The 27,564-nt window shown below is 54.9% G+C and overlaps 2 protein-coding genes across 2 annotated transcripts in view; one reads left to right on the top strand and one right to left on the bottom strand.

The window, feature by feature from the left end:
- The window catches only part of LOC145339256 (protein ENTREP3-like), a 32,709-nt gene extending 18,946 nt beyond the window's left edge, over nt 1-13,763 (bottom strand). Inside the window, exons 1-4 of the mRNA XM_080183663.1 lie at nt 13,617-13,763; nt 9,460-9,516; nt 6,561-6,671; nt 5,424-5,564 (exon numbers count right to left, since the gene is read on the bottom strand). Coding sequence (XP_080039789.1) covers nt 5,424-5,564; nt 6,561-6,671; nt 9,460-9,516; nt 13,617-13,763 — 456 coding nt within the window. The remainder of the gene's footprint in view (nt 1-5,423; nt 5,565-6,560; nt 6,672-9,459; nt 9,517-13,616) is intronic.
- Nucleotides 13,764-13,868: 105 nt separating this feature from the next.
- LOC145339255 (uncharacterized) lies at nt 13,869-21,629 on the top strand (the record flags this gene model as incomplete). Its single annotated transcript, XM_080183662.1, has 4 exons — nt 13,869-14,287; nt 16,978-17,038; nt 17,155-17,224; nt 21,517-21,629. Coding segments are annotated over 4 exons (663 nt in total), but the record flags the coding sequence as incomplete, so codon positions are not given.
- Between the last annotated feature and the right edge of the window lie 5,935 nt (nt 21,630-27,564).

The raw sequence follows: 27,564 nt of genomic DNA, 5'->3' as shown, positions 1-27,564 counted from the left end.
CCCCTGTCTGTGTCCCTGGGTCAGTGCTCCGGCCCCTGTCTGTGTCCCTGGGTCAGTGTTCCGGCCCCTGTCTGTGTCCCTGGGTCAGTGCTCCAGCCCCTGTCTGAGTCCCTGGGTCAGTGCTCCGGTCCCTGTCTGAGTCCCTGGGTCAGTGCTCCGGCCCCTGTCTGTGTCTCTGGGTCAGTGCTCCAGCCCCTGTCTGTGTCCCTGGGTCAGTGCTCCGGCCCCTGTCTGTGTCCCTGGGTCAGTGCTCCAGCCCCTGTCTGTGTCTCTGAGTCAGTGCTCCGGCCCCTGTCTGTGTCTCTGGGTCAGTGCTCCGGCCCCTGTCTGTGTCCGTGGGTCAGTGCTCCGGCCCCTGTCTGTGTCTCTGAGTCAGTGCTCCAGCCCCTGTCTGTGTCCCTGGGTCAGTGCTCCGGCCCCTGTCTGTGTCTCTGGGTCAGTGCTCCGGCCCCTGTCTGTGTCCCTGGGTCAGTGCTCCGGCCCCTGTCTGTGTCCCTGGGTCAGTGCTCCGGCCCCTGTCTGTGTCTCTGAGTCAGTGCTCCAGCCCCTGTCTGTGTCTCTGAGTCAGTGCTCCAGCCCCTGTCTGTGTCTCTGGGTCAGTGCTCCAGCCCCTGTCTGTGTCCCTGGGTCAGTGCTCCGGCCCCTGTCTGTGTCCCTGGGTCAGTGCTCCGGCCCCTGTCTGAGTCCCTGGGTCAGTGCTCTGGGTCAGTGCTCCGGCCCCTGTCTGTGTCCCTGGGTCAGTGCTCCGGCCCCTGTCTGTGTCCCTGGGTCAGTGCTCCGACACCTGTCTGAGTCCCTGGGTCAGTGCTCCGGCCCCTGTCTGAGTCCCTGGGTCAGTGCTCCGGCCCCTGTCTGAGTCCCTGGGTCAGTGCTCTGGGTCAGTGCTCCGGCCCCTGTCTGTGTCCCTGGGTCAGTGCTCCGGCCCCTGTCTGTGTCCCTGGGTCAGTGCTCCGGCCCCTGTCTGTGTCCCTGGGTCAGTGCTCCGGCCCCTGTCTGTGTCCCTGGGTCAGTGCTCCGGCCCCTGTCTGTGTCCCTGGGTCAGTGCTCCGGCCCCTGTCTGAGTCCCTGGGTCAGTGCTCCGGCCCCTGTCTGTGTCCCTGGGTCAGTGCTCCAGCCCCTGTCTGAGTCCCTGGGTCAGTGCTCCGGCCCCTGTCTGTGTCCCTGGGTCAGTGCTCCGGCCCCTGTCTGTGTCCCTGGGTCAGTGCTCCGGCCCCTGTCTGTGTCCCTGGGTCAGTGCTCCGGCCCCTGTCTGTGTCCCTGGGTCAGTGCTCCGGCCCCTGTCTGTGTCCCTGGGTCAGTGCTCCGGCCCCTGTCTGTGTCCCTGGGTCAGTGCTCCGACACCTGTCTGTGTCCCTGGGTCAGTGCTCCGGCCCCTGTCTGAGTCCCTGGGTCAGTGTTCCGGCCCCTGTCTGTGTCCCTGGGTCAGTGCTCCGGTCCCTGTCTGTGTCCCTGGGTCAGTGCTCCGACACCTGTCTGAGTCCCTGGGTCAGTGCTCCGGCCCCTGTCTGAGTCCCTGGGTCAGTGCTCCGGCCCCTGTCTGTGTCCCTGGGTCAGTGCTCCGGCCCCTGTCTGTGTCCCTGGGTCAGTGCTCCGGCCCCTGTCTGAGTCCCTGGGTCAGTGCTCCGGCCCCTGTCTGTGTCCCTGGGTCAGTGCTCCGGCCCCTGTCTGTGTCCCTGGGTCAGTGCTCCGGCCCCTGTCTGTGTCTCTGGGTCAGTGCTCCAGCCCCTGTCTGTGTCCCTGGGTCAGTGCTCCGGCCCCTGTCTGTGTCTCTGAGTCAGTGCTCCAGCCCCTGTCTGAGTCCCTGGGTCAGTGCTCCGGCCCCTGTCTGAGTCCCTGGGTCAGTACTCCGGCCCCTGTCTGAGTCCCTGGGTCAGTGCTCCAGCCCCTGTCTGTGTCCCTGGGTCAGTGCTCCGGCCCCTGTCTGTGTCCCTGGGTCAGTGCTCCGGCCCCTGTCTGTGTCCCTGGGTCAGTGCTCCGGCCCCTGTCTGTGTCCCTGGGTCAGTGCTCCGGCCCCTGTCTGTGTCCCTGGGTCAGTGCTCCGGCCCCTGTCTGTGTCCCTGGGTCAGTGCTCCGGCCCCTGTCTGTGTCTCTGAGTCAGTGCTCCAGCCCCTGTCTGTGTCTCTGAGTCAGTGCTCCAGCCCCTGTCTGTGTCCCTGGGTCAGTGCTCCGGCCCCTGTCTGTGTCTCTGAGTCAGTGCTCCAGCCCCTGTCTGTGTCTCTGGGTCAGTGCTCCGGCCCCTGTCTGTGTCCCTGGGTCAGTGCTCCGGCCCCTGTCTGTGTCTCTGAGTCAGTGCTCCAGCCCCTGTCTGTGTCTCTGGGTCAGTGCTCCAGCCCCTGTCTGTGTCCCTGGGTCAGTGCTCCGACACCTGTCTGAGTCCCTGGGTCAGTGCTCCAGCCCCTGTCTGTGTCCCTGGGTCAGTGCTCCGGCCCCTGTCTGAGTCCCTGGGTCAGTGCTCCAGCCCCTGTCTGTGTCCCTGGGTCAGTGCTCCGGCCCCTGTCTGAGTCCCTGGGTCAGTGCTCCGACACCTGTCTGAGTCCCTGGGTCAGTGCTCCAGCCCCTGTCTGTGTCCCTGGGTCAGTGCTCCGGCCCCTGTCTGTGTCCCTGGGTCAGTGCTCCGGCCCCTGTCTGTGTCCCTGGGTCAGTGCTCCGGCCCCTGTCTGTGTCCCTGGGTCAGTGCTCCGGTCCCTGTCTGTGTCCCTGGGTCAGTGCTCCGACACCTGTCTGTGTCCCTGGGTCAGTGCTCCGGCCCCTGTCTGAGTCCCTGGGTCAGTGCTCCGGTCCCTGTCTGTGTCCCTGGGTCAGTGCTCCGACCCCTGTCTGTGTCTCTGAGTCAGTGCTCCGGCCCCTGTCTGTGTCCCTGGGTCAGTGCTCCGGCCCCTGTCTGTGTCCCTGGGTCAGTGCTCCGGCCCCTGTCTGAGTCCCTGGGTCAGTGCTCCGGCCCCTGTCTGTGTCCCTGGGTCAGTGCTCCGGCCCCTGTCTGAGTCCCTGGGTCAGTGCTCCGGTCCCTGTCTGTGTCCCTGGGTCAGTGCTCCGGCCCCTGTCTGTGTCTCTGAGTCAGTGCTCCAGCCCCTGTCTGTGTCTCTGAGTCAGTGCTCCGACACCTGTCTGTGTCCCTGGGTCAGTGCTCCGGCCCCTGTCTGTGTCCCTGGGTCAGTGCTCCAGCCCCTGTCTGTGTCTCTGAGTCAGTGCTCCAGCCCCTGTCTGTGTCTCTGAGTCAGTGCTCCAGCCCCTGTCTGTGTCTCTGAGTCAGTGCTCCAGCCCCTGTCTGTGTCTCTGAGTCAGTGCTCCAGCCCCTGTCTGTGTCTCTGAGTCAGTGCTCCGGCCCCTGTCTGTGTCCCTGGGTCAGTGCTCCAGCCCCTGTCTGTGTCTCTGAGTCAGTGCTCCAGCCCCTGTCTGTGTCTCTGAGTCAGTGCTCCGGCCCCTGTCTGTGTCCCTGGGTCAGTGCTCCAGCCCCTGTCTGTGTCTCTGAGTCAGTGCTCCGGCCCCTGTCTGAGTCCCTGGGTCAGTGCTCCGACCCCTTTCTGTGTCCCTGGGTCAGTGCTCCGGTCCCTGTCTGTGTCTCTGAGTCAGTGCTCCAGCCCCTGTCTGTGTCTCTGAGTCAGTGCTCCGGCCCCTGTCTGTGTCCCTGGGTCAGTGCTCCAGCCCCTGTCTGTGTCTCTGAGTCAGTGCTCCAGCCCCTGTCTGTGTCCCTGGGTCAGTGCTCCAGCCCCTGTGTGTGTCCCTGGGTCAGTGCTCCGACACCTGTCTGAGTCCCTGGGTCAGTGCTCCAGCCCCTGTCTGTGTCTCTGAGTCAGTGCTCCAGCCCCTGTCTGTGTCCCTGGGTCAGTGCTCCAGCCCCTGTCTGTGTCTCTGAGTCAGTGCTCCAGCCCCTGTCTGTGTCCCTGGGTCAGTGCTCCAGCCCCTGTGTGTGTCTCTGGGTCAGTGCTCCAGCCCCTGTCTGTGTCCCTGGGTCAGTGCTCCAGCCCCTGTGTGTGTCCCTGGGTCAGTGCTCCGGCCCCTGTCTGTGTCCGTGGGTCAGTGCTCCAGCCCCTGTCTGTGTCTCTGAGTCAGTGCTCCAGCCCCTGTCTGTGTCCCTGGGTCAGTGCTCCAGCCCCTGTCTGTGTCCCTGGGTCAGTGCTCCGGTCCCTGTCTGTGTCCCTGGGTCAGTGCTCCAGCCCCTGTCTGTGTCCCTGGGTCAGTGCTCCAGCCCCTGTCTGAGTCCCTGGGTCAGTGCTCCGGTCCCTGTCTGTGTCTCTGAGTCAGTGCTCCAGCCCCTGTCTGTGTCCCTGGGTCAGTGCTCCTCTGTCTTCAATGGCCAATCCCCTTACTCTGAGACTCTGAAGGAGAGATGCCGGTGTTGGACTGGGATAGGCACAGTCATTAGTCTCACAACACCAGGTTAACGTCCAACAGGTTTATTTGGCAGCACAAGCTTTCGGAGTCTCAAGCTCCATCCTCAGGTGAGTGAGGAGTTGTATTCACAAACAGGGCATATACAGACACAAACACAATTTACCAGATAATGGCTGGAATGCGAGTCTTTACAGGTAATCAAGTCTTTACAGGTACAGATAACGTGAGTGGAGAGAGGGCTCAGCATAGATTAAAGAGATGTTTATTGTGTCCAGCCAGGATAGTTAGTGAGATTTTGCAAGTCCAAGTGACAACGGATGAATGAACATCGCTCGACAATCACCAGGCAAGTGTTCTCTTTCTGTTGGCGAACACTTCAGCGGTCACGGGCATTTGGCCTCTGATCTTTGGGTAAACATTCTCCAAGGCGGCCTTCATGACACATGACAGCGCAGAGTCGCTGAGCAGAAACTGATAGCCAAGTTCCGCACACATGAGGACAGCCTCAACCAGGAATTTGAGTTCACGCAACACTATCTGTAACCCCCATGACTTGCTTGGGCTTGCAAAATCTCTAACTGTCCTGTCCGGAGACAATACCCATCTCTTTAACCTGTGTTTAACCCTCTCTCCACTCACACTGTCTGTACCTTTGACTGGATTACCCGTAAAGACCCACATTCCAACCATTATTTTGTAAATTGAGTTTGTGTCTGTCTCTGCCCTGTTTGTGAACACAACTCCTCACTCAGCTGATGAAGGAGCAGCACTCTGAAAGCTCGTGCTACCAAATAAACCTGTTGGACTTTCACCTGGTGTTGTGAGACTTCTTATCTGAGATTCTGCCCTCTGGTTGCAGACTCTCCCACAAGGGGAAACAGCCTCTCAGCATCGACCCTGTCAAACCGGCCCCCCCTCAGAGTCCGATACACCTCAATAAAGTCACCTCTCAGTCTTCTAAACTCCAAACTCAGGCCCAAACTACTCAACCTCTCCTTATTCCCTCCCGAGTGAAGCTCCTCTGGATGGTCTGTTGTGGTCTCCTCCGTAATGTGTTGCAGTAATCTCCCCCAGGTCCCGAGCTGCCTTACCCGCAATGCCATCCGAACTGTGCGACAGTCCTGGAAATGATGCAATTTGAGAAGCTCGCCAAGCGCTCCGCACAGCTTGGGGCGGTCTCGCTGAGTCTCCCGGTCACAGCACATGCACAGACCCTCCCGGTCAAATCCAATCTGCAGGACAGGAGAGAGAGAGAGAGAGGGAGGGAGAGAGAGGGAATGAGAAAGGGAGAGAGGGGAGAGAGAGAGGGGGACAGAGTGGAGGGAGAGAGGGGAAAGGGAGAGGGGAGAGGTGGAAGAGAGGGACAGAGGGAGAGGGAGAGGCAGGGGGAGAGAGAAAGAGGGAGAGAGAGTGAGGAGAGAGGGAGGGAGAGAGAGGGGAAGAGGAGGGAGAGAGGGGGTTGGGGGCAGAGAGATTGAGGAGGGAGAGAGGGAGGTTAGAGGGCAGAGAGATTGAGGAGTGAGAGAGGGAGTGAGGGGAGAGAGAGGGAGAAGGAGGGAGAGAGAGAAAGAGGGAATGAGAGACGGGGAGAGAGAGGGACGGGGGGGAAGGGAGAAGGGGGAGGTGGGAGAGAGGTAGAGGGAGACAGAGAGGGAGAGAGAGTAAGGAGGGAGGGAGGGAGAGATGGGGGGTTAGGGGGTAGAGAGATTGAGGAGTGAGAGGAGAAGAGAGAGCGAGGAAGAGAGGGAGGTGGAGGGACGGGAGAAGAGAGGGAGGTGGAGGGGTAGGTGAAGAGAATGGGTGAAATGGTCAGTTGCGAGTGTGCTCCACCCTGACTGTTCCAGTATTAATCACTACAGCCCCATCGCCTCTTTCCCCCATTAACCCCCACACCCCCCTCCCCTTCAACTCTCCCACACACCGACCAACTGCTCCTCCCTCCCATCTATCCCCCTCTCTCTCCCCTTCCATCCTCTCCCCCCCTCCACCCTCTCCCCCCTCCCCCATCTCCAGAAAAGCAAATTCCTGCGATGCTGGAAATCTGAACCCAAAAGAGAAAATGTTGGAAAATCTCAGCAGGTCTGGCAGCATCTGTAAGGAGAGAAAAAGAGCTGACGTTTCGAGTCCAGATGACCCTTTATCAAAGTCCTCCCTCCGCGTCCCACCCACGTAAACCCTCCCCCCTCCCTCCTGAACCCTCCTCTCCCGAGGGGGAGGTGGGGACGCACCATCTGACAGGCCTCCAGTGATTTGACAGTCTGGGCGTTCTGACAGGACAGGATGGAGCCAGCCAGACTCAGCATCACACACAGCACAGACAGCAGGGTGAAGAAGGTCACCTGTGGAGAGAGGCAAATACATCACAGCGTATACACTCACACCGTGAGATACAGACTGCAGAGGGGGGAACACACACTCACACCATGAGATACAGACTGCAGAGGGGGGAACACACACTCACACCATGAGATACAGACTGCAGAGGGGGGAACACACACTCACACCATGAGATACAGACTGCAGAGGGGGGAACACACACTCACACCGTGAGATACACACTGCAGAGGGGGGAACACACACTCACAGTGAGATACACACTGCAGAGGGGGGAACACACACTCACACCATGAGATACACACTGCAGAGGGGGGAACAGACACCGTGAGATACACACTGCAGAGGGGGGAAACACACACTCACACCATGAGATACAGACTGCAGAGGGGGGAACAGACACCGTGAGATACACACTGCAGAGGGGGGAACACACACTCACACCATGAGATACAGACTGCAGAGGGGGGAACAGACACCGTGAGATACACACTGCAGAGGGGGGAACACACACTCACGCCGTGAGATACACACTGCAGAGGGGGGAACACACACTCACACCGTGAGATACACACTGCAGAGGGGGGAACACACACTCACACCGTGAGATACACACTGCAGAGGGGGGAACACACACTCCCTGTGAGATACACACTGCAGAGGGGGGAACACACACTCCCTGTGAGATACACACTGCAGAGGGGGGAACACACACTCACACTGTGAGATACAGACTGCAGAGGGGGGAACACACACTCACACCGTGAGATACACACTGCAGAGGGGGGAACACACACTCACACTGTGAGATACACACTGCAGAGGGGGAACACACACTCACACCGTGAGATACACACTGCAGAGGGGGGAACAGACACCGTGAGATACACACTGCAGAGGGGGGAACACACACTCACGCCGTGAGATACACACTGCAGAGGGGGGAACACACACTCACACTGTGAGATACACACTGCAGAGGGGGGAACACACACTCACACCGTGAGATACACACTGCAGAGGGGGGAACACACACTCACACCGTGAGATACACACTGCAGAGGGGGGAACACACTCACACTGTGAGATACAGACTGCAGAGGGGGGAACACACACTCACACTGTGAGATACACACTGCAGAGGGGGGAACACACACTCACACCGTGAGATACACACTGCAGAGGGGGGAACACACACTCACACCGTGAGATACACACTGCAGAGGGGGGAACACACACTCACACTGTGAGATACACACTGCAGAGGGGGAACACACACTCACACTATGAGATACACACTGCAGAGGGGGGAACACACACTCACACTGTGAGATACACACTGCAGAGGGGGAACACACACTCACACTATGAGATACACACTGCAGAGGGGGGAACAGACACTCACACCATGACATACACACTGCAGAGGGGGAACACACACTCACCGTGAGATACAGACTGCAGAGGGGGGAACACACACTCACACCGTGAAATACAGACTGCAGAGGGGGGAACACACACTCACTGTGAGATACACACTGCAGAGGGGGGAACACACACTCACTGTGAGATACACACTGCAGAGGGGGGAACACACACTCACACCGTGAAATACAGACTGCAGAGGGGGGAACACACACTCACACTGTGAGATACACACTGCAGAGGGGGGAACACACACTCACACCATGACATACACACTGCAGAGGGGGAACACACACTCACCGTGAGATACAGACTGCAGAGGGGGGAACACACACTCACACCGTGAAATACAGACTGCAGAGGGGGGAACACACACTCACTGTGAGATACACACTGCAGAGGGGGGAACACACACTCACCGTGAGATACAGACTGCAGAGGGGGGAACACACACTCACTCCGTGAGATACACACTACGAGGGGAGGCATATACACACTGTGAGATACAGACCGCAAGGAGAGGTGTATACACACTGTGAGATACAGACCGCAGGGAGAGGTGTATACACACTGTGAGATACAGACCGCAAGGAGAGGTGTATACACACTGTGAGATACAGACCGCAAGGAGAGGTGTATACACACTGTGAGATACACACTGTGAGGGGATACACACCACAAGGGAGGGGGTTCTCGGCAGGAGGTTGGGTGTTCTCGGGGGGGGGGGGGAGGTTAGGGGTTCTCGGGGGGAGGTTGGGAAGGATCTGGGGAGTTGTGGGAGCTTGGGGGGAGGTTGGGGGGCTTGAGTGGGTTTGGGGGACTCAGGGGAGCGTGGGGGAGACCCGAGGGAGCTGGGGGTGCTCCAGTAGTTGGGGGGGCTCGGAGGGAGTTAGGGAGGCTTGAGAAGAAGTTGGGGGCTCGAGGCAGGGGTTGGGGGGGCTCCAGGGGAGGTTGGGGGTGCTCGGGGGGTTTGAGATGGCTCAGGGGGTTGGGGGGGCTTGGGGGGGTTGGGGTGGATCGTGGGGAGACTGGGGGGGAGTTGGGGGGCTCAGGGGAGTTGGGGGGCTCAGGAGATGTTGGGGTGTTCAGGAGGTGTTGGGGGGCTAGGAAGGGGTTGAGGGCTTGCGGGGAGTTTGTGAGGCTTGGGAGGAAGTTGGGGGCACGAGGTGGGGGCTGAGGTGCCTCAGGGGGAGGCTGGAGGTGTGGGGGGGGAATTAGGATGGCTTGGGGGAGTGGTTGGGGGCTCGGGGGAGTTGGGGGTTTGGAGGGCTCAGGAGATCTTAGGGAGGTTTGGGAGGTGTTGGAGGGGGTCTCAGGGGGGTTTGGGGGGTTTCGGGAGGGGCTCGGGGTCCCTGGGGATTCACTTACCACCAGGGAGAGGGGCCGCTTCCAGGAAATTACACCAATGAGACCAGCCAATAGCACCTGCCAATGAGAAGGAAGCTTATTGGTTAGTCTATCTACTGCTAGCAACCTATCAGAGTTCCCAACGTCCCCACCAATTCCCTCCAAACGCACCCCCCCTCCCGAGTCCGCCAACTCCTCCAGGTCCCTCCAACCGCGCTCAGGGGGGGCAGAAAGCGCCAGCATCACTGGGGGCACAGAACACCCCCCTCACTGGGACACACAGCACCCCACCCCTCACTGGGGGCACAGAGACCCCCTCACTGGGGGCACAGAGCCCCATCCCCTCACTGGGGGCACAGAGCACCCCCCTCCCCTCGCTGGGGGCACACAGCCTGCCCTCGCTGGGGGCACAGAGCACCCCCTCACTGGGGGCACAGAGCCCCATCCCCTCACTGGGGGCACAGAGCACCCCCCTCCCCTCGCTGGGGGCACACAGCCTGCCCTCGCTGGGGGCACAGAGCACCCCCTCACTGGGGGCACAGAGCCCCCCCCACTCACTGGGACACAGAGCTCCCCCCTCACTAGAACACAGAGCCCCCCTCTCACTGGGGCACAGAGCCCCACCTCCTCGCTGGGACACAGAGCCCACACTCACTGGGCACAGAGCCCCCCCCCCCCCCCCCCCACTGGGACACAGAGCACCCCACCCCTCACTGGGACACAGAGCCCCCCCTCTTACTGGGACACAGAGCCCCCTCACTAGAACACAGAGCCCCCCCCCCCCCACTGGGACACAGAGCACCCCACCCCTCACTGGGACACAGAGCCCCTCCCCTCACTGGGACACAGAGCCCCCCCTCTTACTGGGACACAGAGCCCCCTCACTAGAACACAGAGCCCCCCCCTCCTCACTGGGACACAGAGCACCCCCCTCACTGGGGCACAGAGCCCCCCCCCTCACTGGGGCACAGAGCCCCTCCCCTCACTGGGACACAGATCCCCCCCCTCACTGCGACACAGAGCCCCCTCACTAGAACACAGAGCTCCCCCTCACTGGGGCACAGAGCCCCACCTCCTCGCTAGGACACAGAGCCCTCTCCTCACTGGGGCACAGAACCCCCCTCACTGGGGCACAGAGCCCCCCTCACTGGGGCACAGAGCCCCCCTCACTGGGGCACACAGCACCCCACCTCACTGGGACACATAGCCCCACCCTCTCACTGGGACACAGAGGCCCCCCCTCACTGGGACGCAGAGCACCCCCCCTCACTGGGACACAGAACCCCCCTCGCTGGGACACAGAGCCCCCCCCTTGCTGGGACACAGAGCCCCCCCTTCACTGGGACACAGAGCACCCCCCCCTCACTGGGACACAGAGCTCCCCCCCCACCTCGCTGGGACACAGAGCCCCCCCCCTTGCTGGGACACAGAGCCCCCCCCCCCCACTTCACTGGGATACAGAGCACCCCCCCTCACTGGGACACCGAGCCCCCCCCCACCCCACTGGGACACAGAGCCCCGCCCCCCCCCCTCGCTGGGACACAGAGCCCCCCCACCCATTCACTGGGATACAGAGCACCCCCCCTCACTGGGACACCGAGCCCCCCCCCCCACCCCACTGGGACACAGAGCCCCCACCTCACTGGGACACAGAGCCCCCGCCCCACTGGGACACAGAGCCCCCCGCCTTGCTGGGACACAGAGCCCCCCCCTCACAGGGAGACAGAGACCCCCCTCGCTGAGATGCTGAGTGCTGAGCTGTGTGTAGGTTACAGGGACAGAGTTGCTGCTAATATTAGAAGGTGTGCATGCGGCTTTTCTAACCTCAGCCCCTGCGCAGCACTGCAGTAATGCATTTCTGCTGAGGCTGCTATTCGATTCTTGCCATTCTGTAACCCAATTCTACACCCCACGCCCCCCCAACACAAAAAGCCAGCACAATTCTTTATTGACCCGCCTGGAAACAGTGAGAGCACCATGGGAGCAAAAAAGGCTCATCTTCGACACAGGAGGAGGAGGTGGAGATTTACTCAGTACTCAACTCCTAACTCTCAAAGCAGCCTCGCCACAGAGATATTTATAGACTTCTCAAGGTGAAGGGAACATCAATGGAATATTTCACACAGTCTGAGCGTCAAACACTCCCAGGACAGGTACAGCACGGGGTTAGATACAGAGTAAAGCTCCCTCTACACTGTCCCCCATCAAACACTCCCAGGACAGGTACAGTACGGGGTTAGATACAAGTAAAGCTCCCTCTACACTGTCCCCCATCAAACACTCCCAGGACAGGTACAGTACGGGGTTAGATACAGAGTAAAGCTCCCTCTACACTGTCCCCATCAAACACTCCCAGGACAGGTACAGCACGGGGTTAGATACAGAGTAAAGCTCCCTCTACACTGTCCCCCCATCAAACACTCCCAGGACAGGTACAGCACGGGGTTAGATACAGAGTAAAGCTCCCTCTCTGCTGTCCCCCATCAATCACTCCCAGGACAGATCCAGCATGGGGTTAGAAGTAGGGTAAAACACCCTCTTGATGTGAACCTACTCCTCCTGGGTACAGTGAAGAGATCAGGATGAGAATTGCAGAAGGAATAAGTAAAACACAATCTGAATTATTAATATGGCTTTTATAACTCAGCTTCTAGATCCCATCATTCAAATGAAATGAGTGTATATTGGTAAGTGCCCAGTTTAGATGTGAGGCACCTTGAGCAGGAATCATAAACAGGATCTCAACTCACACACTCTCTCCCACTCTCTGATCTCACACACACTCTCCCTTGCTCACACACATTCTCCTCCTCTCATTGAATCCCTACAGTGCAGAAGGAGGCCATTCAGCACATCAAGTCTGCACTGACCACAATCCCACCCAGGGCCCTACCCCACAACACCAAGTATTTACCCTATCTGGTCCCTGACACTAAGGGGCAATTTAACATGGCCAATCCACCTGACCTGTTCATCTTTGGACACTAAGGGGCAATTTAACATGGCCAATCCACCCTAACTTGCACATCTTTGGACACTAAGGGGCAATTTAGCATGGCCAATCCACCCTAACTTGCACATCTTTGGACACTAAGGGGCAATTTAGCATGGCCAATCCACCCTAACTTGCACATCTTTGGACACTAAGGGGCAATTTAGCATGGCCAATCCACCTAACCTACACATCTTTGGACACTAAGGGGCAATTTAGCATGGCCAATCCACCTAACCCACACATCTTTGGGCTGTGGGAGGAAACTGGAGCACACAGAGGAGACATCGCTGAGTTAGTGATGGGGAGAACTTGCAGACTCCACACAGACAGTGACCCAAGCTGGGAATCGAACCCAGGACCCTGGCACTGAGAGGCAGCAGTTCTAACTACTGTGCCACTATGCCGCTCATGTCCCTCTCTCACACACACTCTCTCTCTCTAACAGACACTCTCTCTCTCACACACACACACTGTGTCACTCACACACTCTCACTCATACACACACTCTCTCACACACTGTGTCACTCGCATATTCTCTCACTCATACAAATACTCTCTTGCAAGCACACACACACTCTCTATCAGACACTCTTTCTCACACACACCCTCTCACACTCACCCTCTCTCACACGCACACACACAGACTCTCTCTCACACATTCTCTCTCATTCACACAGTCTTTCACGCACACTCTCTCACAGGCACACTCTCACACACGCACTCTCACACACAGTCTCTCTCACACGCACACTCACAAGCATAGTCTCTCTCACACGCACACTCCCTCACACATGCACACTCTCTCACACACGCACACTCCCTCACACATGCACACTCTCTCACACACGCACTCTCTCTCACACACACTCCTCACACACACACTGTCACACACACTCTCTTTCTTACACGCACACTCACTCTCTCACACACTCTCGCTCTCACACACACTCTCTTGTAATAGTGAGACACACACACACCCTCTTGTAATAGTACAACACACACTCTTGTAATAGTGTGATATATACACACTCTGTAATAGTGTGACACACACACCCTCTTGTAATAGTGCAATGCGTACACACGCACACACGACCTGTAGAAATGACAACACATGATCTATATGCAGTAATTGTGTAACACAGATCCACCAGGTCTATAACTAACTGTGAGAGTCTGTACTCACCGAGAATCCAGCCCAGAAAGGACAGGAATGCCTGATCTTCGCTGAGTTAGTGATGGCCAGAGCAGCAAAGCTAACAGCAACAAGCCTTGACAAACTCCGCGAAACCCCAGGACTCAGGGACGGGATAGAGTCCGAAGAAACCGGCATATCTCAGCTGGCTGTCGCATCCAGGGAAGAGGCGAGAATCCGAGTTCCAGGGACTGGAGCCGGGAGTCACTCCGGAGTAAGGAGCCAGCCACGTCCAGGGACTGATGTGGGACATCTCCCGCTCTCAGGAATTCGCAACAGGAAACGATCCTTGATATCCAAGGGGCTGGAAGGCTGACGCCAAATCATTGGTCCAGGGAAGAAGAAATCAAAGGGAAAGGTGGAAGAAGCTGGGAGGAGAGGGAAAACACGGAGGAGGGAAAGGGGGAAAAGAGGAATGGAGAGAGAGATTCAGAGATAGAGAGAGACAGAGACAGAGAGGGAGATAGAGAGAGAGACAGAGAGAGAGAAAGAGAGAGAGAGAAAACAGAAAGGAGGGAAAGGGGAGAGGGGACGGATGGGGAGACTGAAGAAAAAGTTGGAGATGGAACAACAAGGGGAAAGGTGGAAAGGGAGAGATGGAGGGAAAGGGGAGGAGAGGTGGAGGGCAAGAGTGAGAGGGGCAGGAGAGGTGGAGGGCAAGAGTGAGAGGGGAGGAGAGGTGGAGGGCAAGAGTGAGAGGGGAGGAGAGGTGGAGGGCAAGAGTGAGAGGGGAGGAGAGGTGGAGGGCAGGAGAGGTGGAGGGCAGGAGTGAGAGGGCAGGAGAGGTGGAGGGCAGGAGTGAGAGGGGAGGAGAGGTGGAGGGCAGGAGTGAGAGGGGAGGAGAGGTGGAGGCAGGAGTGAGAGGGGAGGAGAGGTGGAGGGCAGGAGAGGTGGAGTGCAGGAGTGAGAGGGGAGGAGAAGTGGAGGGCAGGAGTGAGAGGGGAGGAGAGGTGGAGGGCAGGAGTGAGAGGGGAGGAGAGGTGGAGGGCAGGAGTGAGAGGGGAGGAGAGGTGGAGGGCAGGAGAGGTGGAGGGCAGGAGTGAGAGGGGAGGAGAAGTGGAGGGCAGGATTGAGAGGCTGATGAGGAGGGAGGGAAAGAGGGAATGAGAAAAAGCGAGGGATGGAGGACGGAATGGGCAAGGATGGAGAGAGAGAGGAAATGAAGGGGGGAGCAATAGAGAGGAGATGTAGAAAGAGGGGCAAGGGGTAGAAGGAGGGATACAGGGAGAGGTGGAGAGAGAGCGGGAACAGTGTGAAAGGGAGGGATGAGGGAGAGGGAGGGACAGGGATGGGAGGAAAGCGTGGGATGGAGAGAGATGAAGCAGGGAGGGATGGAGAGAAGGGAAGGGAGAGGGAGGAGTAGATGGAGGGGGAGGGGGAGAGGGCGAGGGGGAGAGGGGGAGGAGGAGAGGAAAAGACGGGGAGGGATGGAGGAGAAGAGGGGAACGGGGAGAGTGGAGGGGGGGAGAGGGGGAAAGGGGGAGAGGGGGATGGATGGAGGGAGAAGGATGGAGGAGGACAGGGGGAACGATGGAGGAGGAGAGGGGGGATAGTGAGAGGTGGAGGGGGAGATGGAGAGGGAGGTGGGAGGAAGGAGGGGGGGACAGATGGAGGGAGAGAGGGATGGAGGGAGAGAGGAGGGATGGAGGGAAAGGGGGAACAAAGGGAGGTGGAGGGAGGGGTGAGGGGAGGAGCAGGATGGATGGAGGGAGGGGGATGAGGGGGTGGAGGAGGGTTAAGGGGGATGGAGAGGAGGAGGAAAGGGAGGAAAGGGAGGGGAGGGAGGGAGGGTGAGGAGGGGATGGAGGGGAGAAAGAGGGGGAGGGGAGAAAGAGGGGGAGGGGAGAGGAGGGGAGGGGAGAGGAGAGGAGGGGGAGAGGAGGGGGAGGGGAGAGAAGGGGAAGGGAAGGGAGAGGGGAGAGGATGGGGGAGGGGAGGGGAGGGGATGGGGGAGGGGAGAGGAGGGGGAGAGGAGGGGAGAGGAGGGGTAGGGGAGAGGAGGGGAGAGGAGGGGGAGGGGAGAGGGAGGGGGAGGGGAGAGGAGGGGGAGGGGAGAGGAGGGGGGAGGGGAGAGGAGGGGGAGGGGGGAGGGGGGAGGGGAGGGGAGGAGAGGAGGGGAGGGGATGGAGGGGAGGGGATGGAGGGGAGGGGGAAGGGGTGGGGAGTGGATGGGGGGGGAGTGGATGGGGGAGGGGAGAGGAGGGAGAGGGGAAGGGGATGGAGGGAGAGGAGGGAGGGGGGAGGGGATGGAGAGAGAGGGGGAGGGGATGGAGAGAGAGGGGGACCGGATGGAGGGAGGGGGGAGTGGATGGAGGGGAGGGGGGAGTGGATGGAGGGGAGGGGGGAGTGGATGGAGGGGAGGGGGGAGGGGGATGGAGGAAGGAGGGGGGGGGGGATGGAGGATGGAGGGGAGGGGGTGGAGGGGATGGGGAGGAGGTGGAGGGGATGGGGAGGAGGTGGAGGTGGAGGGGGAAGGGCAGAGGGAGGGGTGATGAGGGGGAGAGAAGGGTGAGGGGGGAGAGGGGTGAGGAGGGAGTGGGGTGAGGAGGGAGTGGGGGGAGGGGGAGGGGAGGAGGGAGTGGGGGGAGGGGGAGGGGGAGGAGGGGTGGGGGAGGGGAGAGGGGGGAGGAAAGAGAGGAGGGAAAGAGGAGGGAAGGGAGGAGGGAGAGGAGGGAGGGAGGAGGGAAGGGAGGAGGGGAGGGGGGATAGGGAGGGGTGGAGCGGAGGGGAGTGGGATAGAGAGATGGAGGGAGGAAGAGAAAGGGAGGGAGGCAGAAAGGGAGGGAGGTAGGAACAGGAGGGAGGGAGGAGGAAGGGATGGAGGGAGAGGGGGAGGGTTAGAGGGATGGACGGAAGAAAGGATAGAGGGGTGGAAGGAAGGAGAGATGGAGGAATAGAGGGCGGAAGGAGGGAGAGGGAGGGAGAGAGGCGGGAGGGGGACGGAGGAGGTGATGGGGTGCGGGATTGGGGAAGGTTAATGGGAGCAGCGCTGCCCTACCCTCGGACCTACCCGGGCAGATCACTCTCTCCCCGGGATGGTCACTCTCTCTCCAGCCTCCCCCGGGCATGGTCACTCTCTCTCCAGCCTCTCCGGGCTGGTCACTCTCTCTCCAGCCTCCCCCGGGATGGTCACTCTCTCTCCAGCCTCTCCGGGATGGTCACTCTCTCTCCAGCCTCCCCCGGGCTGGTCACTCTCTCCCCGGGATGGTCACTCTCTCTCCAGCCTCTCCGGGATGGTCACTCTCTCTCCAGCCTCCCCCGGGATGGTCACTCGCTCCCCGGGCTGGTCACTCTCTCTCCAGCCTCCCCCGGGCTGGTCACTCTCTCCCCGGGCTGGTCACTCTCTCTCCAGCCTCTCCGGGCTGGTCTCTCCTGCACCAAGTCCCGGTCCTGATGCTGCCTCTGCGGCTGACGTAAGGTAACAAGTCACTGTCAGTCAACATTCGGCCCATCCTCCCCCGAACAGCCCAAAGAGAGAGAGGGAGAGCGGCAGAGAGAGAGAGACAGGGAAAGAAAGAGAGCGAGAGAGAGAAACAGAGAGAGAGAGAAACAGGGAGACAGAGAGAGAGAGAGACAGAGAGATTCAGAGAGAGACAGAGGCAGAGAGAGACAGAGGCACAGAGAACCAGAGAGAGACACACACACAGACAGAGAGAGAGATATAGAGGGAGAGGGGGAGAGAGAGAGAGAGGCATCGAGAGAGGAAAAGAGAGAGAGACAGAGATACAGAGGGAGAGAGAGAGGGAAAGAGAGACAGACAGACAGAGAAAAACACAGACACAGTGCAGGTTAGGGGGATGGACCATGCTAAATTGCCCCTCAGTGTCCAAAGATGTGCAGGTTAGGGTGGATTGGCCATGCTAAATTGCCCCTTAGTGTCCAAAGATGTGCAGGTTAGGGTGGATTGGCCATGCTAAATTGTCCCTTAGTGTCCAAAGATGTGTAGGTTAGGTGGATTGGCCATGCTAAATTGTCCCTTAGTGTCCAAAGATGTGCAGGTTAGGTGGATTGGCCATGCTAAATTGTCCCTTAGTGTCCAAAGATGTGCAGGTTAGGTGGATTGGCCATGCTAAATTGTCCCTTAGTGTCCAAAGATGTGCAGGTTAGGTGGATTGGCCATGCTAAATTGTCCCTTAGTGTCCAAAGATGTGTAGGTTAGGTGGATTGGCCATGCTAAATTGCCCCTCAGTGTCCAAAGATGTACAGGTTGGGTGGATTGACCACGCTAAATTACCCCTTCGTGTCCAAAGATGTGTGGGTTAGATGGATCGGCCATGCTAAATTGCCCTTTAACGTCCAAAGGTGTGCAGTTTAGATGGATTGGCCATGCTAAATTGTCCCGAAGTGTCCAAAGATGTGTAAATGAAGTGGAATGGTCATGCTAAACTCCCTCTAGTGTCCAAAGATATGTATGTTAGGGAGATTGGCCAAGCTAAATTGCCCCTTAGTGTCAGGGGGACTAGCAGGGTAAATATGTGGGGTTACAGGGGGAGATAGAGCTCTTTGCTGGTGCAGACCTGATGGGCTGAATGGTCTCTCTCTGCACTGTTGGATTCAATAGTTCTCAATGCATAGGGGTCTGCTCCCAGCAGCAGTGCAGGGTCAGGTGGGAGAGAGGGCAGAGAGAGAGAGACAGCTATATCCGATTGGAAGCTCCAAATATAACTCAGTCTGTTCTTATGTACCAGCTCTTTCAGCAGCGGAGAACAGGATGTCGATTATAAATGGACTCTTTAATCGGGGCTTAGAGTCCCCGGTGAGCAGCACTCTAGCTGTAGCTCCATTAACTCAAAGCACTCTCACTGCCTGTCCACCATCCAACAGCCCATTAGCCCAGGAGAAAGTGTGGGTGGGACAGGCAACATTCACACTCACTCACATCACCAGCCTATCACACAGCCTCAACACCTGCTCCCGTGTGTGTCCCCCAATCTCTCTCTGGACACCAGTCAGGAGAGGGGGAGACGTTGCCCAGGGGAGAGGGACAGAGGGGGAGACATTGACCAGGGGAAAGGGGTGGAGGGGGAGACATTGACAAGGGGAGAGGGGAGGAGAGGGGAGATGGGGAGACATTGATGAGGGGAGAAGAGGAGACATTGCCAAGTGGATGGGGGAAGACATTGCCAAGGGGAGAGGGTTGGGGGGAGACATTGCCAACGGGAGGGGAGAAGAGGGGAGGGGGGAGACATTGCCAAGGAGAGAGAGGCGACATTGATGAGGGGAGTAGGGGAGTGAGGGACTGGGCTGAGGAAGGCTCCACTAAGACACTGCGATTGGGTGGGCGCGAGTATAAAAAGGAGACAGGAAGAGAATGAGAGAAATGGACAGCGCCAGGAAGAGCGATGGTTGGGTTTAATGTAATTGTGTACAGTGCTTTCAGAGATCCAGTTTCCACTGTCAAGCAAAATTGTTTAATCTCCACACCAGGGAAATCAGAGTCCTGGAGTCTTCTGATACTCAGTGTAATGTGTTAGACTCACCCCCCACCCCCGGCAATGCTGGCAATGAGACTCTGGCAATAGCGGCAACAGGACCCTAGTAATGGTGGCAAAGAGACCCTGGCAACTGGACCCTGGCAATGCCAGCAATGAGCCCCTGGCAGCCATCCAGCAAAGATTCCTACCCCCAATCACCACTCACATCAGGTATCGAGAGTGATCAGCAGAGCAGGACAAAACAGGCAGCGTTTGATGGCAATGGGCAAAAGAAGTAGAGAACAAAGAACAGTACAGCGCAGGAACAGGCCCTTTGGCTCTCCAAGCCTGTGCCTATTGTAATGCCTTAACTCAACTAAAGAAAACCTTCTGTCCTTTCTCAGTCCCTCTACTCCCTCCCTATCCATGTACCCATCCAGATGTCTCTTAAATGTTACTAATGTGCTTGCTTCCATCACCTCCTCTGGCAGCGCGTTTCAGGCACCCACCACACTCTGTGTGAAAAACTTCCCCCGCACATCTCCCTTCAACTTTGATTGATCATTATCACGTGTATTAACATACAGTGAACAGTATTATTTCTTGCACACTATATAAAGCATACTGTTCATAGAGAAGGAAAAGACAGAGTGCAGAACGTAGTGTTACACTCATAGCTAGGGTGTAGAGAAAGATCAACTTAATGTGAGGTAGGTCCATTCAGAAGTCTGACAGCAGCAGGGAAGAAACTGTTCTTGAGTCGGTCGGTACATGACGTCAGGCTTTTGTATCTTTTTCCCAACGGAAAAAGGTGGAAGAGAGAATGTCCAGTGTGCACGGGGTCCTTGATTATGCTGGCTGCTTTTCCCAAGGCAGCGGGAAGTGTAGACACAGTCATTGGATGGGAGGCTGATTTGTGTGATGGATTGGGCTACATTCACGACCTTTTGTAGTTCCTTGTGGTTTTGGGCAGAGCAGGAGCCCAGACCAAGCTGTGATACAACCAGAAAGAATGCTTTCTATTGTGCAAGTATAAAAGTTGGTGAGAGTCGTAGCTGACATGTCAAATTTCCTTAGTCTTCTGAGAAAGTAGAGGCATTGGTGGGGCTTTCTTAACTATAGTGTTGGTGTGGGGGGGGGGGGGGGGGGGTCAGGCCAGGTTGTTGGTGATCTGGACACCTAAAATCTTGAAGCTCTTTCCCCCCTCACCTTGAATCTGTGCCCCCTTTGTAACTGACACTTCCACTCTTGGGAAAGCCAGGAGACGGATAATACTTTTATTTTTGTCTTTCAAATGCAGCGAATTGTTGTGATCTGGAAAGTGCTGACTGGAAGGGCAGTGGCAGTAGATTCAATAGGAACTTTCATTTTAATTTGATTTAATAATTGTTTTATTATTATTGTCACATATATTGGGATATAGTGAAAAGTATTGTTTCTTGCGCATGGCGCAGACAAAGCATACTGTTCATAGAGTACTTTTCCAGATGCCCCATAGAAAGCATTCTTTCTGGTTGTATCACAGCTTGGTCTGGGCTCCTGCTCTGCCCAAGACCACAAGGAACTACAAACGGGCCGTGAAGGTAGCCCAGTCCATCACACAAACCATCTTTCCATCCATTGACTCTGTCTACACTTCCCACTGCCTCGGGAAAAGCAGCCGGTATAATTAAGGACCCCACGCACCCCGGACATTCTCTCTTCCACCTTCTTCCATCGGGAAAATGATACAAAAGTCTGAGGTCACATACCAATCGACTCAAGAACAGCTTCTTCCCTGCTGCTGTCAGACTTTTGAATGGACCTACCTCGCATTAAGTTGATCTTTCTCTACACCCTCGCTGTGACTGTAACACTACATTCTGCACCCTCTCCTTTCATTCCCTATGAACGGTATGCTTTGTCTTTATAATGTGCAAGAAACAATATTTTTCAATATATCCCAATACGTGATAATAATAAATCAAATCAAAACACTGGGGATAAGGAAAGGAGAGGGCGCAGAATGTAGTGTTACAGTCATAACTAGGGTGTAGAGAAAGATCAACTTCGTGTAAGGTAGGTCTATTCAAAAGTCTGACAGCAGCAGGAAAGAAGCTGTTCTTGAGTCAGTAAGTGACCTCAGACTTTAGTATCTTTTTCCCCGACGGAAGAAGGAGGAAGAGAGAATGTCCGGGGTGTGTGGTAAAGGAATTGGATAAACACACGAAGGTGAAAGCTCTACAAGGTGTGGGGAGAGTGCAGGGGAGCGAGTCAGATCAAATCAAGGAGAGCTAGCACATGCAAGATGGGCTGAAGGGCCTCCCCTCTGTGCCTTGCGATGAGATGACATTTTCCCAGCTCTCCCCCCAGTGACTGAGCTCACCTCTGGCAGATTGCGTGCTGTGGTTAAGGAGCTCTCAGAGGGAGATTTAGAGATCCTGCCCTCAAATAAAGCAGCATCTGGTTAACGGGATGCTTTTTTCCCCACATTTCAGCCCAATTCTCACACTTTGCCAGCAGTCACAGGACCTGTGTAGCCAGTGCTGGATTTAGGCATAAGCTAAACAAGCTACAGCTAAAGGCCTCACAATCTGCAGGGGCCTCGTAAAATTTCAGAAGGTTTACAGTGAAGAGAACATTTAAGAGCGGATACCAGCAAAGAAAAAGAAAGCACCAGCTTGAGGAGCATCTCAAAAAAAATTACCAAAAGTTGGCATTTACTCCAGAAACAGATAAGGATCCACTAACCCAAGGTGATCAGCAAAGTTCAAAACAACTACAGCCTAGTACCTCTGCTACAGAGTCTGGAATCTCAGCTGAGGAAAAGACTGGAAGTGATACAAATGCAAGCGTTGCACAGCCGACATCTATGGTTGAAACAACTTTTTAAAAATGGGCCCTCAAGTTTTAATAGCTTAGGGCCTAAGCAGGTTTAAATCCGGCACTGTGTGCAGCTAAAGCAGGCTGGGTGATTTAATTGATGAGGGTCCAAGTGGGGTGACTGCTTTGATTATTCATTCCCAGGGGTGTGGGTGTCGCTGGCCTGGGGGTCAGCATTTATTATCCATCCCTCAGGTGATGAGTGAGCCGCCTTCCTGAACCCAGCACAGTCCCTGCACTGTAGGTACACCCACAGTGCTGTTAGGGAGGGATTTTGATTCCAGTGACAGTGAAGGAACAGCCAATATATTCTCAACTTGGGATGGTGATTGGCTCGGAGGGGGAGCTTGGTGTTCCCCATGTGTCTGCTGCCCCCCCTTGTCCTTCTAGACAGTAGAAGTGGTGGGTTTGGAAGGTGCTGTTGAAGGAGTCTTGGTGAGTTACTGCAATGCATCTTGTAGATGGTACACACGGCTGTGTCGGTGGTGGAGAGAGTGTATGTTTGTGGATGTGGTACCAATGGAGCAGGGCTGCTTTGTCCTGGGTGGTGTCAAACTTCTTGAGTGTTGTTAGAGCAGCATCCATCCAGACAAGTGGGGAGTATTCCATCACACTCCTGACCTGTGCCTTATAGACAGTGGACAGGCTTTGGGGAGTCAGGTGAGGTTTTCTCTGCAGGATTCCCAGCCTCTGACCTGCTCTTGGAGCCACTGTGTTTATGTGGTGAGTTTCTGGTCAATGGTAACCAGAAGGATGTTGATAGTGGGAGATTCAGTGATGGTTACATCATTGAATCTCAAGGGGTAGTGGTTAGAGTGTCTCTTATTGGTGATGGTCATTCTCTGGCATTTATATGGTGCAAATGTTACTTGTCACTTGTCCAGATCTTGTTCATTTGGACATGCATTGTTTCAGTATCTGAGGAGTTGTGAATGGTGCTGAACATTGTACAATCATCGGCAAACATCCCCACTTCTGACCTTATGGTGGAGGGAAGGTCATTGATGAAGCAGGTGAAGATGATTGAGCCTCAGACACTACCCTGAGGGACTCCTGCAGAGATGTCTTGGAGATGACTGACCCTCCACAACCACAACCATCTTCCAATGTGCCAGGTATGACTCCAACCAGCAGAGTGTTTGCCCCCTGATACCCACTGATTCCAGTTTTACCAGGGCTCCTTGATGCCACACTCAGTCGAATGTGGCCTTGATGTCAAGGGCTGTCACTCTCATCTCACCTCCGGAATTCAGCACTTTTGTCCATGTTTGAACAACGGCTGTAATGAGTTCAGGAGTTATGACCCTGGGCGTCACTGAGCAGGTTATTGCTGAGCAGGTGTTGCTTGGGAGCACTGTTAAAGGAACATTTGTGATTATAGACAACTTTAATCTGTATATAGATTGGGAGAGTCAAATTAGTCACAGTGCAATAGAGGAGAAATTTCTGGAGTGCATACAGGATGCATACGGCAATACAGCGAGAGAACTAGCCATCTTGAACTGGGTGTTGTGCAATGAGAAAGGATTAGTTGACAATCTAATTGTGAGAGAACCCTTGGGGATGAGTGACCATAATATGGTCGAATTCTTGTCAAGGTGGATAATGATGGAGCTGATTCTGAGAGCAGGGTCCTGAATCTCAGTAAAGAGAACTATGATGGTATGAGGCATGAATTGGTCAGGATGGACTGGGAAACATTACTGAAAGGACAGACTGTGGACAGGCAATGGCAGACATTTCAAGGACTAATAGGTGAACTCCAGAAGTTGTTTATTCCTGTTTGGTGCAAGATTGGAAAGGGAATTGTGACCAAACCATGGCTTACAAGGGAAATTAGTGATGGTTTCAGATTCAAGGAAGAAGCCTACAAATTGGCAAGAAAAAGCAACAGGCCTGAGGATTGGGAGCAGTTTAAAATTCAGCAAAGGGATTGATTAAAAGGGAAAAATAGAATATGAAAGTAAGCTAGCGGGAAACAGAAAAACTGACTGTAAAAGTTTCTATAGATATGTAAAGAGAAAGAGATTGACAAAAACACATGTCGGCCCCTCACAGTCAGAAACAGGAGAATTCATAACATAGAAACATAGAACATTACAGCACAGTACAGGCCCTTCGGCCTTCAATGTTGTGCTGAGCTACGTCCAATCCCAAGATCAAGCTATTCCCTCCCTATAATTCTGGAGTGCTCCATGTGCCTATCCAATAACCGATTGAAAGTTCCTGAAGTGTCCGACTCCACTATCACAGTAGACAGACTATTCCACACCCCAACCACTCTCTGAGTAAAGAATCTACCTCGGACATCCCTCCTATATCTCCCACCATGAACCTTATTGTTATGTCCCCTAGTAACAGCTACATCCATCCGAGGAAATAATCTCTGCACGTCCATTCTATCTATCCCTCTCATCATCTCATAAACCTCTATTAAGTCACCTCTTATCCTCCTCCGCGCTAAAGAGAAAAGCCCCAGCTCCCTCAACCTTTCCTCATAAGACCTACCCTCCAAACCAGGCAGCATCCTGGTAAATCTCCTCTGCACTCTCTCCAATGCTCCCACATCCTTCTTATAGTGAGGTGACCAGAACTGAACACAATATTCCAAATGTGGTCTCACCAAGGTCCTGTATAGTTACAGCATAACCCCACAGCTCTTAAACTCAAACCCCCTGTTAATAAACACTAACACACTATAAGTCTTCTTCATGGCTCTGTCTACTTGAGTGGCAACCTTCAGAGATCTGTGGATATGAATCCCAAGATCTCTCTGTTTCTCCACATTCCTTAGAACCCTGCCGTTGACCCTGTAATTCACATTCAAGTTTGTCCTACCAAAATTAATCACCTTGCACTTATCAGGGAATATATATATACATAACAGGGAATAAAGAAATAAAGAAATGGCTGAGGAATTAAATTTGTCCTTTGCTTCAGTCTTCACAAAGGAAGACATGAATAATGTACCAGGAGGTGCTGAGAGAGATGTGTTTTAGTGAGGAGCTGAAGGAAATCAGCACTAGGAGAGAAATGGTTTTGGGGAAATTGATGGGATTGAAGATGGATAAATCCTGATAATCTTCATCCCAGAGAACTTCAGGAAGTGGCCCTGGAAATAATAGATCCATTGGTGGTTATTTTCCAAAATTCTTTAGCCTCTGGACTGGTTCCTACAGATTGGAAGATAGCTAATGTAAGCTCGCTATTCAAAAAGGGAGATAGAGAGAAAACAGGGAACTATAGACCAGTGAGACTAACGCCAGGACTGGGGAAGTTTCTGGGGTCCATTATCAAGGATTTTATACATCAGTATTTGGAAGGCAGTGGGATAATTAGACACAGTCAGCATGGATTTAAAAAAACATTGACTAATCTACTGCAATTCTTCAAGGATGTAACCAGTAGAGTTGACTAAGGAGAACCAGTGGATGTTGTTTATTTAGACTTTCAGAAGGCTTTTGACCAGGTCTCGCATAGCAGACTACTGTGTAAAGTTAAAGCATCGAGGTTGCAGGTAACGTCTTGCAATGGATAGAAAGCTGGTTAGCAGATAGGACTTGGCATAAATGGGTCTTTTTCTGATTGGCAGTCAGTGAGTAGTGGGGGGTTCCACAGGGATCTGTGCAAGGACCCCCAACTGTTTACATTATATATGAATGATTTGGAAGAGGGAACTGAATGTATTATCTCAAAATTTGCAGATGATACAAAGTTGGGTGGGAGGGTGAGCTGTGAGGAGGATGCAGAGAAGCTTCAGCGTGATTTGAACAGGCTGAGTGTGTGGGCATCTGCATGGCAGATGCAGTATAATGTGGATAAACGTGAGGTTATCCACTTTGGTAGCAATAATAGGAAGACAGATTATTACTTGAATGGGTGTAAACTGAGTGAGGTGCATACTCAGTGAGACCTTAGAGTCCTCGTGCATCAGTCACTGAAAGTAAGCACACAGGTACAGCAGGCAGTAAAGAAGGCAAATGGTATGTTGGCCTTCATAGCGAGAGGACGTGAGTATAGGGATAGGGAGGTTTTGCTGCAATTGTATAGGACATTGATGAGGCCACACCTGGAGTATTGTGTGCAGTTTTGGATGTCCTTGCTATAGAGAGAGTACAGCGAAGGTTTACCAGGCTGATTCCTGGGATGGCAGGTCTGTCATATGAGGAGAGACTAAGTCTTCAAGCTAAAGGGATATGGGGGAAGGGGGGAATCAGGATATTGAATTTGATAATAAGCCATGATCATAATGAACAATGGAGCAGGCTTGAAAGAATGAATGGCCTCCTCCTGCTTCTAGTTTCTATATCACATGGAGTGAATCAAATTGGCTGGAGACTGGCATCTGTGATGCTGGGGACCTCTGGAGGAACCGAGATGGCTCACCCACTCAGCACTTCTGGCTGAAGATTGCTGCGAATGCTTCAGCCTTATCTTTTGCACTGATGTGCTGGGCTCCTCCATCATTGAGGATGGGGATATTTGTGGAGCTTCCTCTCCCAGTGAACTGTTTAATTATCCACCACCATTCACTGCTGGATGGGACAGGAGAGCTTGGATCTGATCCGTAGGTTGTGTGATTGCGTAGCTTTGCTTATTATTTGCTGACTGGCATGTGAGTATTCGTGTGGTTGACATCACCCAGTTGATGCCTCATTTTTAGGTATGCCTGGTGCTGCTCCTGGCATTGCCTCCTGTATTTAACTAGCATTGATCCCCTGGTTTGCTGGTAATGGTTAAGTGGGGATATGCCGGGCTATGAGGTGACAGATTGTGGTGAGTACAGTTCTTCTGCTGCTGGTAGCTCACAGTGCCTCATGGATGCCCAGTCCAGATCTATTTAGCATGATGGAAGTACCACACATGATGGAGGGTATCCTCAAGATGGGACTTTGTTTCCACAAGTGCTGTGCAGTGGTCAATCCTACCAATACTGCCATGAACAGCAAATCTGCGGCAGGCAGATTGGTGAGGATGAGGTCAAGCATGCTTTTACATAAGAACATAAGAACATAAGAAATAGGAGCAGGAGTAGGCCATCTAGCCCTTCGAGCCTGCCCCGCCATTCAATAAGATCATGGCTGATCTGTCGTGGCTCAGTTCCACTTTCCCGCCCTCTCCCCATAACCCTTAATCCCCTCTCTTATCAAGAACCCATCAACCCGCTTTTTAAAAATATTTAGCGAGGCAGCCTCCACCACTTCAACGGGCAGAGAATTCCAGAGATTCACCACCCTTTGAGTGAAGAAGTTCCTCCTCAACTCCGTTCTAAACCGCCTCCCCTTTATCTTGAGGCTGTGCCCCCTAGTCCTACTGTCTTTTTTGAGCGGGAAGAGTCTCTCCACCTCTATCCTATCCATCCCATTCATCATCTTATACGTCTCAATGAGATCTCCCCTCATTCTTCTAAACTCTAACGAGTACAAGCCTAGTTTATTCAGCCTCTCCTCATAGCTCAACCCCCTCAACTCCGGTATCAGCCTAGTAAACCTCCTCTGCACTCCCTCCAGGGCCAAAATATCCTTGCGCAGGTGCGGCGCCCAAAACTGCACACAGTACTCCAGCTGCGGCCTCACCAATGCCCTATACAGCTGCAGCAAGACCTCCCTACTTTTATATTCAATCCCCCTCGCTATGAAGGCCAGCATCCCATTCGCCTTCCT

This window comes from Carcharhinus amblyrhynchos, unplaced genomic scaffold (assembly GCF_965287045.1).
Source record: "Carcharhinus amblyrhynchos unplaced genomic scaffold, sCarAmb.v2.hapA chromosome_361, whole genome shotgun sequence".
NCBI classification, from domain to species: Eukaryota; Metazoa; Chordata; class Chondrichthyes; order Carcharhiniformes; family Carcharhinidae; genus Carcharhinus; species Carcharhinus amblyrhynchos.
This window is presented reverse-complemented; position numbering and strand designations above follow the sequence as displayed.